The following is a 15414-nucleotide window of genomic DNA, read 5'->3' as shown; positions in this document are numbered from 1 at the left end:
CCAGACGAAGATTTTTTCACCGGTGAGTAAAGCTTGTTCCTCAGAAACAAGCGTTGTATAAAATTCGAAGATCCTGTACATTGATAACCCACCCTATGTTAACAGTCAGCCATAGAATCATCGACACGTCAACTTGTATCTTTATACAATTTGTTTTATGAATAGTCTCTCATTTCAAATGTTTAAGATAGTTTTACAAAATAAAATAATGTGATTCGTCTACCCAAACGATTGTTTCATCTTACCCGTAGTAGGGGTAAGATAAAAAAAAATTTTTTTCACAAACACTTGCTCAAAACGTACCGATTCATCCCTAAGCGACAAGCGCATGCATATGCAGATCATTAACAATAATTTGACTGAAAATTACTGGTAAAAAGCAAAAAATATGAATTTGACAAGGAATTTTAAAAAGTGGTTCATCTTACCTCAAGTTCCCCTAAATTGGTAGACTTAAGGTATTTTTTTAAATTTTATTTACTCGTAATCAAATGCAAACATGACATAATCAAATGCAAATTGTCGTTCAAACGTTAAATCACGTAATCAAATGCAATAACGACGTAATAAATCAGTAAATACTTTATTTTGTTCATTTTTCATTTTTTTAACTGTGGCATCTGGTGAAAGAAGCTTCTCGCGCCTCAAACTAATCAAGAATTACTTGAGGTCAACAATTCACGAAGATAGATTGAACAATTTGGCAATTCTTGCTATTGAGCGTGATCTATGTAGGAAACAAAATTTTGATGATATACTGTATGACTTCGCTACACGCAAGGCTCGTAAAGTAAAGTTAATTTGATCGAGATTTTGTATTTAGTAAAGAATGAATAAAATGCAAAGACGAATTTATTTTCTAATACAAAATCTTAATTTTCACTTATTATCCTTATCCCTACCCCGACTGGGCCCCGCGCAATCCGTTTCGCATAGGGCCCCGCAATTGTTAGGGCCGGCCCTGACATTCAGTGTTAGTATAATTACCAAGAAATGTATTGTCTGAAACTAATATAAAATGGAAGAAGATTACAGCTAACCATTCATGCATTGTGGCCCTGTGCAGTTGTGTAAATGGGTTCAAAATTGACTCAAACACAGGAAGCAAATGATTAAGGTATGGGGAATATTACCAGAATTAGGGGCTATTGAAAGTGGTGTCCCTCAGGGGTCAGTGCTGGGGCTGCTGCTCTTTTTAATGACTGACAAACGTCATGTCTCAGTGGCCTGGGACAACTCATGATTTTTTTTGAGACAAAGTAGCTTTGACTGACATGACGGTGCTGTACATGGTGCCTGGCTTATTGATAAGGTAACTGTACTATTCATTGTAACAGTAATGATGTTAATACATGTGCCAGATGATAGTGCCTACCTGCTCAGCCTTTGTACCCCCAGAGTGCAGAGGGAGAGGTGCTATAATGTCGCACATGATCTTGTACTCTCCGTTGCAGAACATAACCAGATACTGGTGGCAGGGCCACAATGCATCAGGAGGGAGACGCCACCCACCTGGCCAATGAAGATCTGCAGCATTGTGATTGCTTATGTATGAGGTTGATTAGCATGTTGCATATATGGATGTTTCAGTGTGGCATTCGAGGAACATTCATGTACACATATTTACAATGTGACTGTGATTTATAAGCACTAAATTGCATAGAAATGTGCGAATGTCAGGTTTTATACATCTGATTTTTTTTTTGTGCATGCATTTCAGGGTGTGCATATTTTCCATGCAATTTTTTATAAATGAGGCCCCAAGTCTGTGTCACATATTGGTGGAACTGAGCTGCAGTATGAATATAACCTTATTTTGTTTTCAAAAATCAAATGCTGCACTACAATTGGTTGTCAGGCTGTCATGATATAACATCGGCAGAGTTGCCATCAACAAAAATAGTCCTTTTAATGTCATAAGCCCATTGGTATTTCACAAGTCTGTTATCATCTCTTCATGTTTTATTTATGGAACCTGTTACAGGTGTAAATAAATAAAGGTTCTTTCTGGAATCTTCACTTGGATATTTTTTAGGGAACCAAAAAATGGTTCCCCTATGGCACTGCCCTGAAGATCCACTTTTAGTTCCTGTTGGTTCCTTTATATATAAGAATGTAGGATGCTTCAGCACATCTCTGTTAAAATTCAACACGGCATCTATTCACAATCCAACCTACTAATTTCAGCTCAAGGTCACAGGGGCTAGGTCCTATTTTGGCAGCACCTGAATGGCGCACCAGTTCATCCTAAAGAAAGTCAGATTTCTTAAAACTAAATCCACTTGGCAGTTAAAACCAAGGTTCAAAGGATCAAATAAAAAGCTACCCTACCCAGGAAAAAGTGACTTCCAAAGTTCAACTGTGGCTGCCACTGACATACTAAAGAAACTTTCTATCTTTGTAGACAGAGGTGGTAAGCTGGCACAACTTTTTAAGCTGTATCTCCATTTTCTTCCTTTCACACAGCTTGTGATGAGTTGCTGCAGGCCGACAGTCTTGCGTGCAAACCATGTAAGTTCCTACTCTAAAATTTCTGCATGGCAGAGAGACTGGCAGGCCAAAGTTATTGTATGGACACTCGGTAATTGACTAACCATACTTTTGCTTTACAGTGTGGCGGCCAAAGAACATGAGTATTTCTCAGGATGGTCCCAATCTGCACGTCACCTTTGACCATGCCCCCTCCACCTTTGGCTTTAATTTCTATTATCTGCATTATAAAATGGAACAAGAAGATGTTTTCAAGCAAAAGGCCTGTAGAACGGTAGGATCTGAGGATTAATGTGTCCTTCTAATTGGCTGAGAGTTGACTCGGCAAGCAAGGTGGACAGAATGCATTGGAAGGAGCTGCTGCACCAGGCTTTTGGATGAAATGTTTTGACTGAAATTCGGAATCTGTTGTGTTTATCTGCAGGAATACAGCACTGATGTCACCAATTGTATCCTTTATGATGTGTCACCAGGGATATACACAATAGAGGTAAGGGCCAAGCTATGGTCATGGATTTGACCACCGAGGAGAGGCTTGAAGTATTAGTGCACGAAACAATAATGACTATAGCTCTAAAGGTCATGGAAAACATTTGGGGCTGTAACACTGCCCAATTCATAGTGTTCCAGTGGCTGTCAGTAATCCTCTTTAATAAAATCCCTTTGTGCGTCCAGGTGTCCGTGTGTGTGTGTCTTCTGGTGAAGTGCGCATGCGCATGGCACGGTGCGAAGCGCGATATTACTGTCAGAGAAAGTTAGAGGCGTTCTACGGAAATACAAACCAGTATTACTGCGAGAGGAAATTAAAGGTACACAATACAGTGACGCATATTAAAGCCACATACAAGCCAGTATTACTGTCAGAGGAGATTAAAGGCATATTACCGACGCGCACGCCTGTATTACCACCAGAGAAAATTAAATGTATATTACGGACGTACAAGCCAGCGGACGTACAAGACGGTATTACTGACACAGAAAATTAAAGACACACAATACACGGCGGCAGCCCACGAAGAACGGTCAGCTCAGCAAGTAAACATCAACAAAAGAAAGGCTGAAAAAAAGAAAAATACGACCAACAAAAACAATGAGGTCAAAGTCCCTTGCCATTTAATAGAGACTGTTCCTACTAATGTTTATGCACTACTGTTCTAGCGCCCGTTATTGTAACGGGCTAAATGACTAGTTATTGTAATAATGGTGTAGGGATGGATTTAAGGAGCATTAAGCTAAACATTTCTGCAAACACTTCTGTTAGTGACATCCTTATGCTTGGTGTTACCAGTTTAATAAGTGGAGTATGACATGACTGTCTCTTGTGTTGCAGCTGGCTGATAACACCAACACCACTAGAAAAAGCAGCATGTTCAAGGTGAACCAAGGTAAAGTCCGTAAAACACTGCTGTCTGGTTTCTTACTGCCGTCAGTTGACACTAAATGCTGCTCCTTTATTTTTCCAGCACATTCTTCCTGGGCTGGTCCAATTAGAGCTGTGGCCATCACCGTCCCCCTGGTTGTCATCTCTGCATTTGCCACTCTCTTCACTGTCATGTGTCGGAAGAAGCAACAAGGTAGGAGTATGGAGAGTATTGGGGTTCACATTATCTGTTTAAGGTATTTCCAAGCTTTATTCTGCTAAGTAGCCCAAGGAGTATGCATACAGCTTATAGATACACAGTACATATAGAGCTAATAAAGTATAAAACTTGGAACAGAGCTTCTGGTCCATGTTGAATCCATTGTGTCACACTGTTGTTTATATTGTCTTGTAGTGTATCTTTGAACGGCCTTTCCCAAGGTTTCTTCCATTTTTCCCTACTAGTTTTTTTTTGGGAGTTTTTCCTTGTCATCTTAGAGATTCAAGGCTGGGGGGCTGTCAAGAGGCAGGGCCTGTTAAAGCCCATTGCGGCACTTCCTGTGTGATTTTGGGCTATACAAAAATAAACTGTATTGTATTGTATAGTGGATAACTGGAAGCTTTGTCCCATCTTATCTTGTCTTCACTTAACTTTAGACCCAGAGAGTGGGGAGGATGCTCCAATAAATTAAATTTCACTGTAAAGCTCCCAGAATCCATGCAGGCTTTCAGTATTAACCATTATCTGACTGAAATGCCCACATTGCAGACGGGCACCCTGCTGCCATGAAGGGCTATGCCTGATAGGCAATCTTATGTTCACTTCCCCTTAATGTCTGTGGGTGTCCTCAAGTGCATTATTCACCATTTAGTTGAAAGAATTCTACTTTATCAGTGTCTTCAGGAAATTTGAAGATGTCAATTAGGTCCCCTCACAGCCTCCTCTGGTTAAGACAAAATCAGTTTAATCCTCTGAGCCTGTCAGAGTAGAGCATGCCCTTAAGTCCCAGAATGCACTTGGTTGCTCTTCTCTGCACAGCTTCATGTGCTGCTATGTCTTTTTTTTAGCATTGCGATCAGAATTGCACACAATAATCCAGATGCAGTCTCACTAGTACATTATATAGTGTAATCATAAAGTCCCTTGATTTATGTTCAAATCTAACATTTTATTTGCCTTTTTAATCGCATCTGCACATTGCTTAGAAGATGAAAATTTTGTGTCAACGTAAACCCCCAAATCCTTTTCAGAGGTTTCTTCCAGTAGGAAAGTGTTGCCCATGTTGTATTTATAATTGATGTCCCTTTTGCCCACATGCAGCACTTTTCTACATTAAACTGCCTTTCCTAAGTGCTTGCCCTGTTCTGAATATTTCATAGTATATATTATATATTTTATATTTGTATGCTTGGTTGTGAATATTTGAAATTGTTTGTTTTTGCTGCCTCCTCAGTATTGACTGTCCCTTCAAGTTTAGTATCAGCTGTGAATTTCACGAGTTTACTAACTGCACTAAATTCCAGTTAATATTATAGAGACCATTTAAGACACTTTTTCTATTAGCATTAAAAGAAATTTTCATATATGTAATTCATAATTAAAACCTTTCTGGGAGAGTTCTCCTTGAATTATTTTTTGTATCATTAAGTGGGGTATCTGTTTTCAACGATTAAGTTATTAATGGATTAAAGGATTTTATTATTGATTACAAAATGTGATGAAAACATGCATCCCTTGTCTGGCGTTAGTTATTAAAGATGCTTGGAAAAATCATGGTGAAAAACAGGCCATAAAATGTTATTAACTGCAAATCAGGGCCCTTTCTCAGCACTACACCAGAACACGAGCAGGAGTGGACTTCCTGAACTTGTAAGTAAAGCAGATACATCAGATATTTTTCCTCTTTTGCAAGTGATGCAGACTCTTTGATTACAATTGCTCTGTCTGATTTTAATTTTTGTATTTTAGTTTTCTTTATAATCTGTGTTTTATCTATTGTTCGGTGTCCTTGAGTGTTTAGAAAGGCGCCTACAAATAAATAAAATGTATTATTATACCTTAAAACATTTCAGGTTCAGACGAGAAATGCAAGCAGTGCCACTTTTGTACACACTGGCAAATCCACAAAATTGCTGGCATGCAGGAGGCAAAACATAAACATAAAACAAACTAATAACTGGCAGAATTTGCTAAAAACTACAAAAAACCAACACCAGCATCATCTAGAGTTTTACATTCAGAATAACCTTCTCTGATAAATTTGACTCTGCCACGTTTATGGTGATTTGTGGCTAATACACCTGACTAAATCACATTTCATCTTTACTTTTAGAGAACATCTACTCCCATCTGGATGAGGAAAGTTCGGAATCATCTACACACACAACGTCTCTCCATATTGACAGACCGTGGCCAAGGCCCAAAGTCTTTATTTGCTACTCTAGCAAGGATGGCCAGAAACACCTAAGTGTCATCCAGAGCTTTGCTTACTTCCTGCAAGACTTCTGTGGCTGTGAGGTAAGAATGTGCTCCATCTCCTGCTGCCAGTTGGTTTCTCCATCTTTTCTTGTAACCTTCGCTGAATACAGTACCTTTGAAAAGTATTCACCCCCAGGAACTTTTCACATTTTATTGTTATACGACATTGAATCAAAGTGGATTTAATCTCAGTTTTTTGATGTTGATCAACAGAAAAAGACATTCATATGGGGTCACGTTTTTGAATTGAAGACCCATCTCTCCTCCTAATTCATTGCTTAAGAGTGTTGTTTTTAATTCAAAAGAATGACACAGTGTGAAGGGGCATCCTGTTTTATGGACCAGTTTCATTTTCCAGTTAATTATTGAACAATATTTTAACAAATAATGCATGTGTTTTGCATGTTTTGCATCACTACAAACCTCATGTGGTAAGTGACGTATAAAAAATATCATTTCTGGGTGAAGTACTCCTTTCAGGGAGTTTTTGAAGAACTACAGGAGGTAACATTTTTGGTACTCAGTAATCTTGAAACAGTAAATGTGCCTAATGACACTGACAACACTCCAGCAGAACCATGGTTGGAGCTGCACACCATCGACCAGCTGACTGTACATCTAAATGAATAATTCAAATAAAGTTAACATTATTGTGTAATTAGATAAAATGCCAAACATGCTGTACCGATGGTGTAAAACAGAAAATAATAGACAAGAATACATTAGAGGCTTGGTAAAGCAGATCTTGATTTTGGAGCTCCATTCTCAGGTAAGCTTTTGTTCAAATAAGGGCATATCCATTAGACAGAGTGGAGTAAGTTGTCCTCAAAGGGCTTCTTCTCAGCACTGTAGATAAGAGATACCATTGGCATCTTAGCAACAGCTACTGTGGCATTGGCAAGGTATTACATGCCTACAAGGAGCCTGGAAGATGATCCCCTGACACGCATGTCTATAGACATATAGACCACAGTACTATTTGCAGCTGTTACATCATGTGATAATGCTTTAGTCAAACTGACCACAACATGTTTAATATTAAGCTTCAGTCAACATTTGTTACTGAACTCTTGAAATGATAATGGCAAATTTAGCTTTCTGTTTTCTCTGTGTCAAGTCTTCTGTTGTTTTTTTTTCTCCCTGCCTTTCCAAAGTTATTTTGCATATTTGTCTAATACACGAAGAGAAACTGGACACTGAGAACCCAGCCATTTAAAGTGCACAAAGTGGAGGAACTTAGTGAAGAAGGGAAGAAATTAGGGAGTTTAGAAATGTAGAGAAAAGCCAAACAAAATGACACCTTTTATTGGCTAACTAAAAAGATTACAATATGCAAGCTTTCGAGGCAACTCAGGCCCCTTCTTCAGGCAAGATGTAATCCTAGGAAGAAACCCTGTGAGAGTTGCCTTTTCAGTGGCACATTTTGTTGTTTTAAACTACAAAATGTTTAGCAAGGTGTCCCCAGACATGTTCTCTTGTCTAATAATTATGTCTGGCCCCACGAGAATGATCTATTTTGTACTTAAGATTTGTAATTATTTAGATCACTTTGCAGATTTCTGCTTTCACTTACATTACATGACATTAAAGTAATTTTCTTTTGATCAGTGTCAAAAATAAATTCACTGTGACTTAATGTAATTTATCAATAAATTGTGAAAACTTCCAAAGGGTGAATCATTTTTATAGACACTGTAATTCTAGCACCAATAAGTAAATATTTTAGACTTGTTTTGTTTGTGAATTTTTAAAACTTCACCTTCTCAGGCCAAGCATCATTCCTTAGATATGGAAAGATATGATGAGACCTTGTTTTCTGTGCTTTATCGCCTTGGGAGGGCATGTGAGTGTGAATAGTGTGGACGCTGAAGTCGAAAACAGCGGGAGACAAAAACACCAATTTAAAATAAAAAGCAATTTCTTTATTCTTGGTGAGTTAAAGAGACTGCAGCATCAACCCCCAGCTCAGTGCCACTGACTGGTCAGATCAGACAATCTGCCCAAAAGAAAAGACATCCTCTCTTTATATAATCTAGCTTATTCATTAACCAAAGAGAGAAAAAAAACATGGCAGTTCATTTTGAGGTCATACACAGATTGCTGTAAATTACGGTTACATCCTAATTTATTACATGCAAGAGTTTACAGAGTTTATTACCATCTTAAAGAGTCATCAGGGCCTTTATCATCAGCACACACACAAGACCAGTTTAAAGCAGTTTCTTATAGTTCAGTACATTACTTATAAAGAAATTACATTCTTATAGCTTTAATATCTTCATTAGATTTTGTTTGGTTAGATTAATAAATCCTTATTTATTAATTCATAAGTGACATGTTTCTTATAGTTTTAAGCAAGAATTCAGAAGCTATCCCATTGATTTATAATGTCATAGGGTGTTCTGTTAGTATCAATAGGTCAGCATTTTCTCATAAAAGAATGCAAACCGGTCTCATATTCTGTGCACAAGCTTAATTCTTTTTCTACCTAAATGAAGAACAAATCATATAGAAATAATAAATCATATAGTTCTCTGCGGCATGCTTAATACAAAATACAGTCCTTGGTATTTGTGAGTTAAATACTTATATTCATTACAGTTAATAATGTTTTTTCTTCATCAATAGGAATGTGTGCTTTTACATTGGCAGCATGTGTGTGCATGTGCCTGTCTAAATATAAATCTTGTGTGTGGCATGGAAGAGTGTACGTGTGCCTATATGTGCTTGTGTATATAGGTGTATAATATCCATACATTTAGGTGTGCCAGTTTGTGTGCTCATGTGTATATTTGCAAGCACATTTTACTGCCTCTGCTTCTTTTCATACTATTCAAGTGGTTATTTTGTAATGGCACACGTGTAGTCAGATATGATGGGCACATTTTCATTTCACCTTGTGTTTTGTTGTTTCAGGTGGCTCTTGACTTGTGGGAGCATTTAGAGATGTGCAGAGAGGGCCAGATGGAGTGGGTGAGTCGGCAGATCAGCGAGGCCCATTTCATCATCACTGTCTGCTCCAAGGGAATGAAGTATTTTGTGGAGAAGAAAAGCCGCAAGCAGAAGGACAGCAGGAGTAGGAGTATGTGCCCAGGGGATCTCTTCATGGTAGCCGTTTCACTAATTGCTGAGAGAATACGCCAGGCTCGGCAGAACTCCAATGACCTTTCCAAGTTCATTGCTGTCTATTTTGATTATTCCAGAGAGAGCGATATCCCAGCAATACTGGATCTTGCCACAAAGTACAAACTAATGGATCATTTGCCTCAGCTATACTCTCGGCTCCACTCACGAGATGTTAGTCTTCCTGATGCTGAGCCTTGTCCTGTCCATATCAGCAAGCGGAACTACTTTCGGAGTAAAGCAGGCCGCTCCCTCTATGTGGCTATTTGCAACATGCACCAATACATTGAGCAGGAGCCTGACTGGTTTGAAAAGCAGTTGCAGCCAGCCCCGGCCCTTGGATTCTTGAAGCCGGAGCCTGTCCAGGAGGTGCCTGACAGTGGTCTGGTCCTGAATGAGGTGGAATTCAAACAGCCACCTGAGGGAGGTTTCCCGCTCAAGAGGACCATCAACATCATTCCTGTTGTGAACTCTGCCGCCTGCTGTCTGGTACAGCATGTGAATGCCCACAGGGAGGTCGAGGCCGGAGCGATGCTTCATGTCATGGAGTCTGCAGGACCTTCAGACATGCCCAGAGACTCCGGGATCTATGACTCCTCTGTGCCATCCTCTGAGCTCTCAATCCCATTGATGGAGGGCTTGTCTACAGACCAGGTGGAGACCTTGTCTGTCACGGATAGTGTGTCCTCATCTTCTGGCTTGGGTAAGACAACGTGCCTACTTTAAAAGAGTGTGAGCGTGCATTGATGTAGTCAGTCCGGTTTATTAGATATACAACCTGCAACACTTGTCCATTATTCTGTGAAATTTCTCACTAACCATCAGGCAATCTTTGATAACATTGAAATGACAAGTGCTCCAACACTACTGGGTCATTGCAGGGCTGCCCTATAGTACCAATGTAAACTCATTTTGAAGTGCAATGGATTATGTGACTTGATGGTTTTGGAAAGCTGGGCTGGGGAAGTATGCTGTAGGCCAATTATGGCACTACAGTTCATGTTCCTCTCCCTAATTTTGTTTCACTTTGATCTGGAAATTCAATATGAAGAAAAACTGATGAGGTGAGTTACCTTTACCTAATACTACAACACTGCCTGAAGATTTGCCAGAACCCTTAAAAGCAGAAGTAGAATATTAGAACAGTTTTGATGAGAACAGGCCATTTAGCCCAACAAGCTCGCAAATCCTATTACCCTAGATTCTCCAAAATAACATCAAGTCAAGGTCCCTAACATCCTATAATCCATCACTCTATTTGGTAATGCAATCCATGTGTTTATGGTTCCCTGGGAGAGGAAATCTTTTCTAATATTTGTTAAAGTAACAATTGGGATCCACTGCATCAATTCCCTTCATAAGTTTAATCACTTCAATCATGTCCCCTCTTAATTTCTGTTTGCTTAAACTGGAAAGGTTCGATTCCGTTAATCTCACCTCATAGCTCATAGTTCTGTAATCATATAGATGCTTGCTTCTGAACATTATCTAGGGCTGCTACATATTTTTTGTAATTTGGACACTAACAACTGTACACGGTTCTCCAGGTTTGAAAATGATGGTTTAGAAAATTAATGCTTAGAATTTGTCTTGGTGAAACTGAATGTCGAGGAAGAGTGTGTGAGCATAAGCATGCTTTATTATTTACTCAGGATTGTGTACCCCATTCTGCCTAAAAAAAATGCTTTTGCTCCATTTAATTGAAAAAAAATCTCGGGAAATTAAGTACTGACACAGGTGTTGTTTCTGAAACAAGAACAATAGCACTTTGGGATTGCTAAAATATAAAGTGCAATATAAATAAAATTTATTATTATTATTATTATTAACAAGGTAGGAGCCAAGCAGCGACAATAAGGTGACCTATGCAGGTCTCTGCAGGGTCATGGTGGTGCTATCTGAAGAGACTCTCTGGACAACTGTTATTTGCTTACTTACCAGAGTTGTGATGGCAGCTCTTTCATGTTTTCTTAAAATACGCCCACGTGTTGCTTTAGTAAAGCAGGGCAGCAGCAATCTGTTGTCAGCGTTACACACATGCTGCAGCAAACTTGACATGCTGCTCATCTGAAATGAAGAAATACTTGGAATGATGAACTGGTTGTGAGAAAGCAGATGTTTTAAAGTCAGACTCGTAGGCAGCGCTCACACCTGTGTGCATACCAGGTGGTTTCTTTTTGTCTACACCTCCCCTTCTTATATCCTGTTTGGGCTCACCTGTTTTTAGGAGAATTTGGGCTGAAGCCACCTGGCAGAATGCCTGTAAAACTAAAAATTATTTAAAAAACAGATAGAATGTACATGAACAATTGTACTATATCCTTATCTCGTAAGCAAGTTGGGGGTGCAAGATGGAGGAGGTCCATAATTACCCCTTTGGATCCCATGAAGCTGTAAAATGAAATTTTAAAGCATGTTATGGTGTTACAAATCAGTCAGCGCCCATTACTAGGTTTGTGAGGAAAATGGGCTAAAGTATAAATTCAGAAGAAGGTCATTGTTTGGTGTTTCTTTTTATTTTAGTCTGCTTAGCCCTTGACATGACCTGTTTCTGCTATCTGTGCTCTTAAAGAAATACTCCACCCAAAAATGATATGTGCCTTTTTGAATTGAGACCCCTCTCTCCATCGTTCATTGGTCAAGAGTCCTGTCTTTAGTTCAAAAAGGCAATCCCACAAAGCTTTGTTTTCTTGTTTATGATGTGTGCTGATTTGTCCAGAAGTATATATTTAACAATAGCTTAGTTAAATAGCATGTGTTTTTCACGTTAGCAAGCAACTGGATAACTGACATGTGGATTATGCAACACAAGTAACATGAGCTTTTTTTTTTCACTTTTCCCCATGGAATCTTGCTGATGTACAGCATTGGTCACTGTTGGGTCTTATTCTATCGGAAACGTTTTGTCCTTTCTTCACTAAAACATGAGATTAAAAAAAAAAATCTTGGCCACCACTACAAACTACATGGAGTAAGTAACATAAAAAATATATTCTTGGGTGGAGTATTCCTTTAAGTAGGCGCATTACATCACATATGGATCCAGTTGTATGCAAAATGCACGCTTTTTGCTAAAATATTGTTAAATAGTGAATTCTGGAATAAACGGAGCAAATCATAAATGGGAAAGCAGAAGCCTCATGTGAATCACCTTTTGAACTGAAGACAGGACTCTTGATCAACTAATATCCCATGAGACTTGTAGTTTCCGGTTTATGATTCTACATGTGCTTGGGGAAATTAGATAGATAGATAGATAGATAGATAGATAGATAGATAGATAGATAGATAGTATATCTATCTATCTATCTATCTATCTATCTATCTATCTATCTATCTATCTATCTAATTTCCCCAAGCACATGTAGAATCATAAACCGGAAAAATTATCACAAAAGTGTGGGTTATTTTTGATTTACCATTGTATATGGCTATTTGTATGTTACACAGTATCAAAGTTAAGATTTTAGTGTTCAGCCAACAATAGAGCACTAAAGGCACCTCTAATTATCATGAAGTATTTTAAGCATACTGCTTGGACATCATCTTTAACAAATTTAAAACATTATTAACTCTTTTGCTCTTTAATTGTCAAACCCTGTTTCAGTGTATGTCAAGCCGTAGTTAACTGTTCAAATGTGTGAATGGCATTCCTTTCAGAAGCTGGTTAATTTTTTTTTTCTATTTGCATTGTAGGAGATGAGGAGCCACCAACACTGACAACTGCTCATCAAGCTATCCCATCTGCTTGTAAAGCAGAGCTTCATCACATTCATGTGGCAAGTACAGGACTGCCAACTGTGGCCCCATTGTAGTGCTTTGCCCACTTCATTCATAAGCATTGCCACTTTAGCTGCTCACCAGCCTGCCAGTCCCCCCTCCACCACCCTTGTGACCCTGAACCTGTGGACCACAATGACTCAGTGGGGTCTGTTTTTTAGACTCTTGACACTTTTTTTTGTTACTTTACATCTACTTGCTTATGTTTTAGTTTAATTAAAAACAGACAGTGGTCACTAGGTATTGACCTAGAAGGACATGGTTGGGGCCTGGACACTTGTGTGCTTTTCTGGAGTATTGACTTTGCTCATCTTGACCAGTCATTGTTCCTCAGGTCTGCAATGCTGAAGCGCAACTCATGGAATCTCTGATGACATTACCAGAAGACAAGAAGCTGCTTTTGGTACCATGCAGGCCTGTTTCAAAGGGATGGTTGCTGGCTGTGCTTTCAGTTGCTGTTTACTTCAGCTTTGTGCTGTCAAAACAGGCCATCACTGAAAACCCCTGTCTACTCAGCAAAAATGGGAAATGCAGAAGACAGCCGTCACAAACTGGTATCAGTATTTTGCCTGCTACCTGGCAAATACTAGTAAGTGGTCATATTTGCCATCCAAGTAAGTAAAGTCAAACAGACACTAGAAATGTCACATAATAGCCAATTGTACTGCACTGGAACAGCTGGCAGTACTCAGCTCTGTGAATTTCTACATTGGCTACTCACCCTATAATCTGTGTGTTGTGGCAGTGTCCACAAAGTGCCTGAAATTATCTGAAACTTCATGGAGTTGGACAATGAAATGGTGCACTATCAGTATTGTTGGGAATGGGGTCTTAGCGGACAACTTCTCTATTCCACACTCCACTTGACTTCCAGTGTTGAAGTTTTAAGAAGCCCGCTAGAAAAATAATGAAAGATGGTCACTGTTGACTTTCTTAGCTCAACCCTTACCCATCTTCACAAAAATCCAGTCCTCATTAGTGTTTGGTTTCCATAGTCCACATCCATGTGTAAATTTTATTTGTCTGAATGTGGTCCACATGTGGCATGATATCAAATGTGTGATCCATGAAGCAGCACTCATGAGAAAGCACATCTAACCTTCTGGGACCTGCTTGGCTTTGGCTCCTATACTGCTGTGCTTTGTCTGTCTGAGTCTGAGGCCCAAGAGATGCCACCATTTCAAGCTTAGGGAAGAGTAGTATTCACAGGGGTAAATGAGTGCCACTCTGGCAGGATCAAGTCAATGACCCAGTCCCATGAGTGGCATAAAGATGGCAAGTTACAGCTGACTTGAAGGATGACCATGACTGACTCTCAGCCAGCTTGTTTCTTCGTTAACAATAAAGTTTATTTGGAGGTGTAGCATTGAAGTCACATAAAACCGTTTAGAATAAGAGTTTTTATACCTTAAATTTGTATACTTTTAGACAATACCACAAGTGGTAGAAGCTCACATGTACTGCTTTTTGTCAGTTTTAATTTATTGCTAAAGATTCAGCTGCATGACAGTAATTTAAAGCAATATGTCTAACATTTGTATTGCATTAAGTCTGGAACAAAAAAGCAGCCCACAATGAGAATATGTGACTGATAGCATATTGTGATGCCCAGTGACTCCAGAGGGCAATGCTTCCATTTTGTTTGTCTCCATTTTAGAGCCTGGGATATTGGGCAATCTTTTGCATACTGTTTTATATATAAGAGATACCTTATTTTTAATAAAAATGTAATCAGACGGACCGCTCTGACTTTTTGGGGCATGTTTGACTCCATACTGGAAACCCTGGTGTTGCTTGAAGAAGACTGCCTTTGTGTCCACTTGAAGCTGATTGTTTCCTAGATGGTGAACAACGTACACTGAATTCAACAGTGGCTGAAGATGTTTAAACTATGAATAACAGCGGCTTCTTTTCCACAATATTTACAAAAAAAAACGCTCAGATCACCACGCCATATCATTGGAAACATTAAAGTTGAGTTGTCTTTCCTTATTAGCGATAGGTTCCTGTAATTGTGTCAGACTAATCTTCAAAGAGACAGACAGGCACTTTGTGATAGATAGATCTTTATTTATCCCATGAGGGAAATTTAGCTTTTTTACAGAAGCTCAAGAAATGTTAAATAAAACAACAATAGCCCCACTGAAATACATCTAATAATTACAAAAATGAAGAAAAACCT

General features: G+C 38.9%; 1 protein-coding gene across 1 annotated transcript in view; it reads left to right on the top strand.

The window, feature by feature from the left end:
• The window catches only part of il17rd (interleukin 17 receptor D), a 64799-nt gene extending 49827 nt beyond the window's left edge, over positions 1-14972 (top strand). Inside the window, exons 6-13 of the mRNA XM_028824371.2 lie at positions 2467-2511; positions 2613-2764; positions 2915-2980; positions 3821-3875; positions 3954-4064; positions 6184-6368; positions 9246-10155; positions 13149-14972. Coding sequence (XP_028680204.1) covers positions 2467-2511; positions 2613-2764; positions 2915-2980; positions 3821-3875; positions 3954-4064; positions 6184-6368; positions 9246-10155; positions 13149-13267 — 1643 coding nt within the window. The 3' untranslated portion in view covers positions 13268-14972. The remainder of the gene's footprint in view (positions 1-2466; positions 2512-2612; positions 2765-2914; positions 2981-3820; positions 3876-3953; positions 4065-6183; positions 6369-9245; positions 10156-13148) is intronic.
• Positions 14973-15414: the final 442 nt, after the last annotated feature.

The sequence above is a fragment of the Erpetoichthys calabaricus genome, chromosome 18, assembly GCF_900747795.2.
Source record: "Erpetoichthys calabaricus chromosome 18, fErpCal1.3, whole genome shotgun sequence".
Lineage (NCBI taxonomy): Eukaryota > Metazoa > Chordata > Cladistia > Polypteriformes > Polypteridae > Erpetoichthys > Erpetoichthys calabaricus.
Note: the sequence above shows the minus strand (reverse complement) of the source record. Positions and strands in the feature narration are given on the sequence as shown.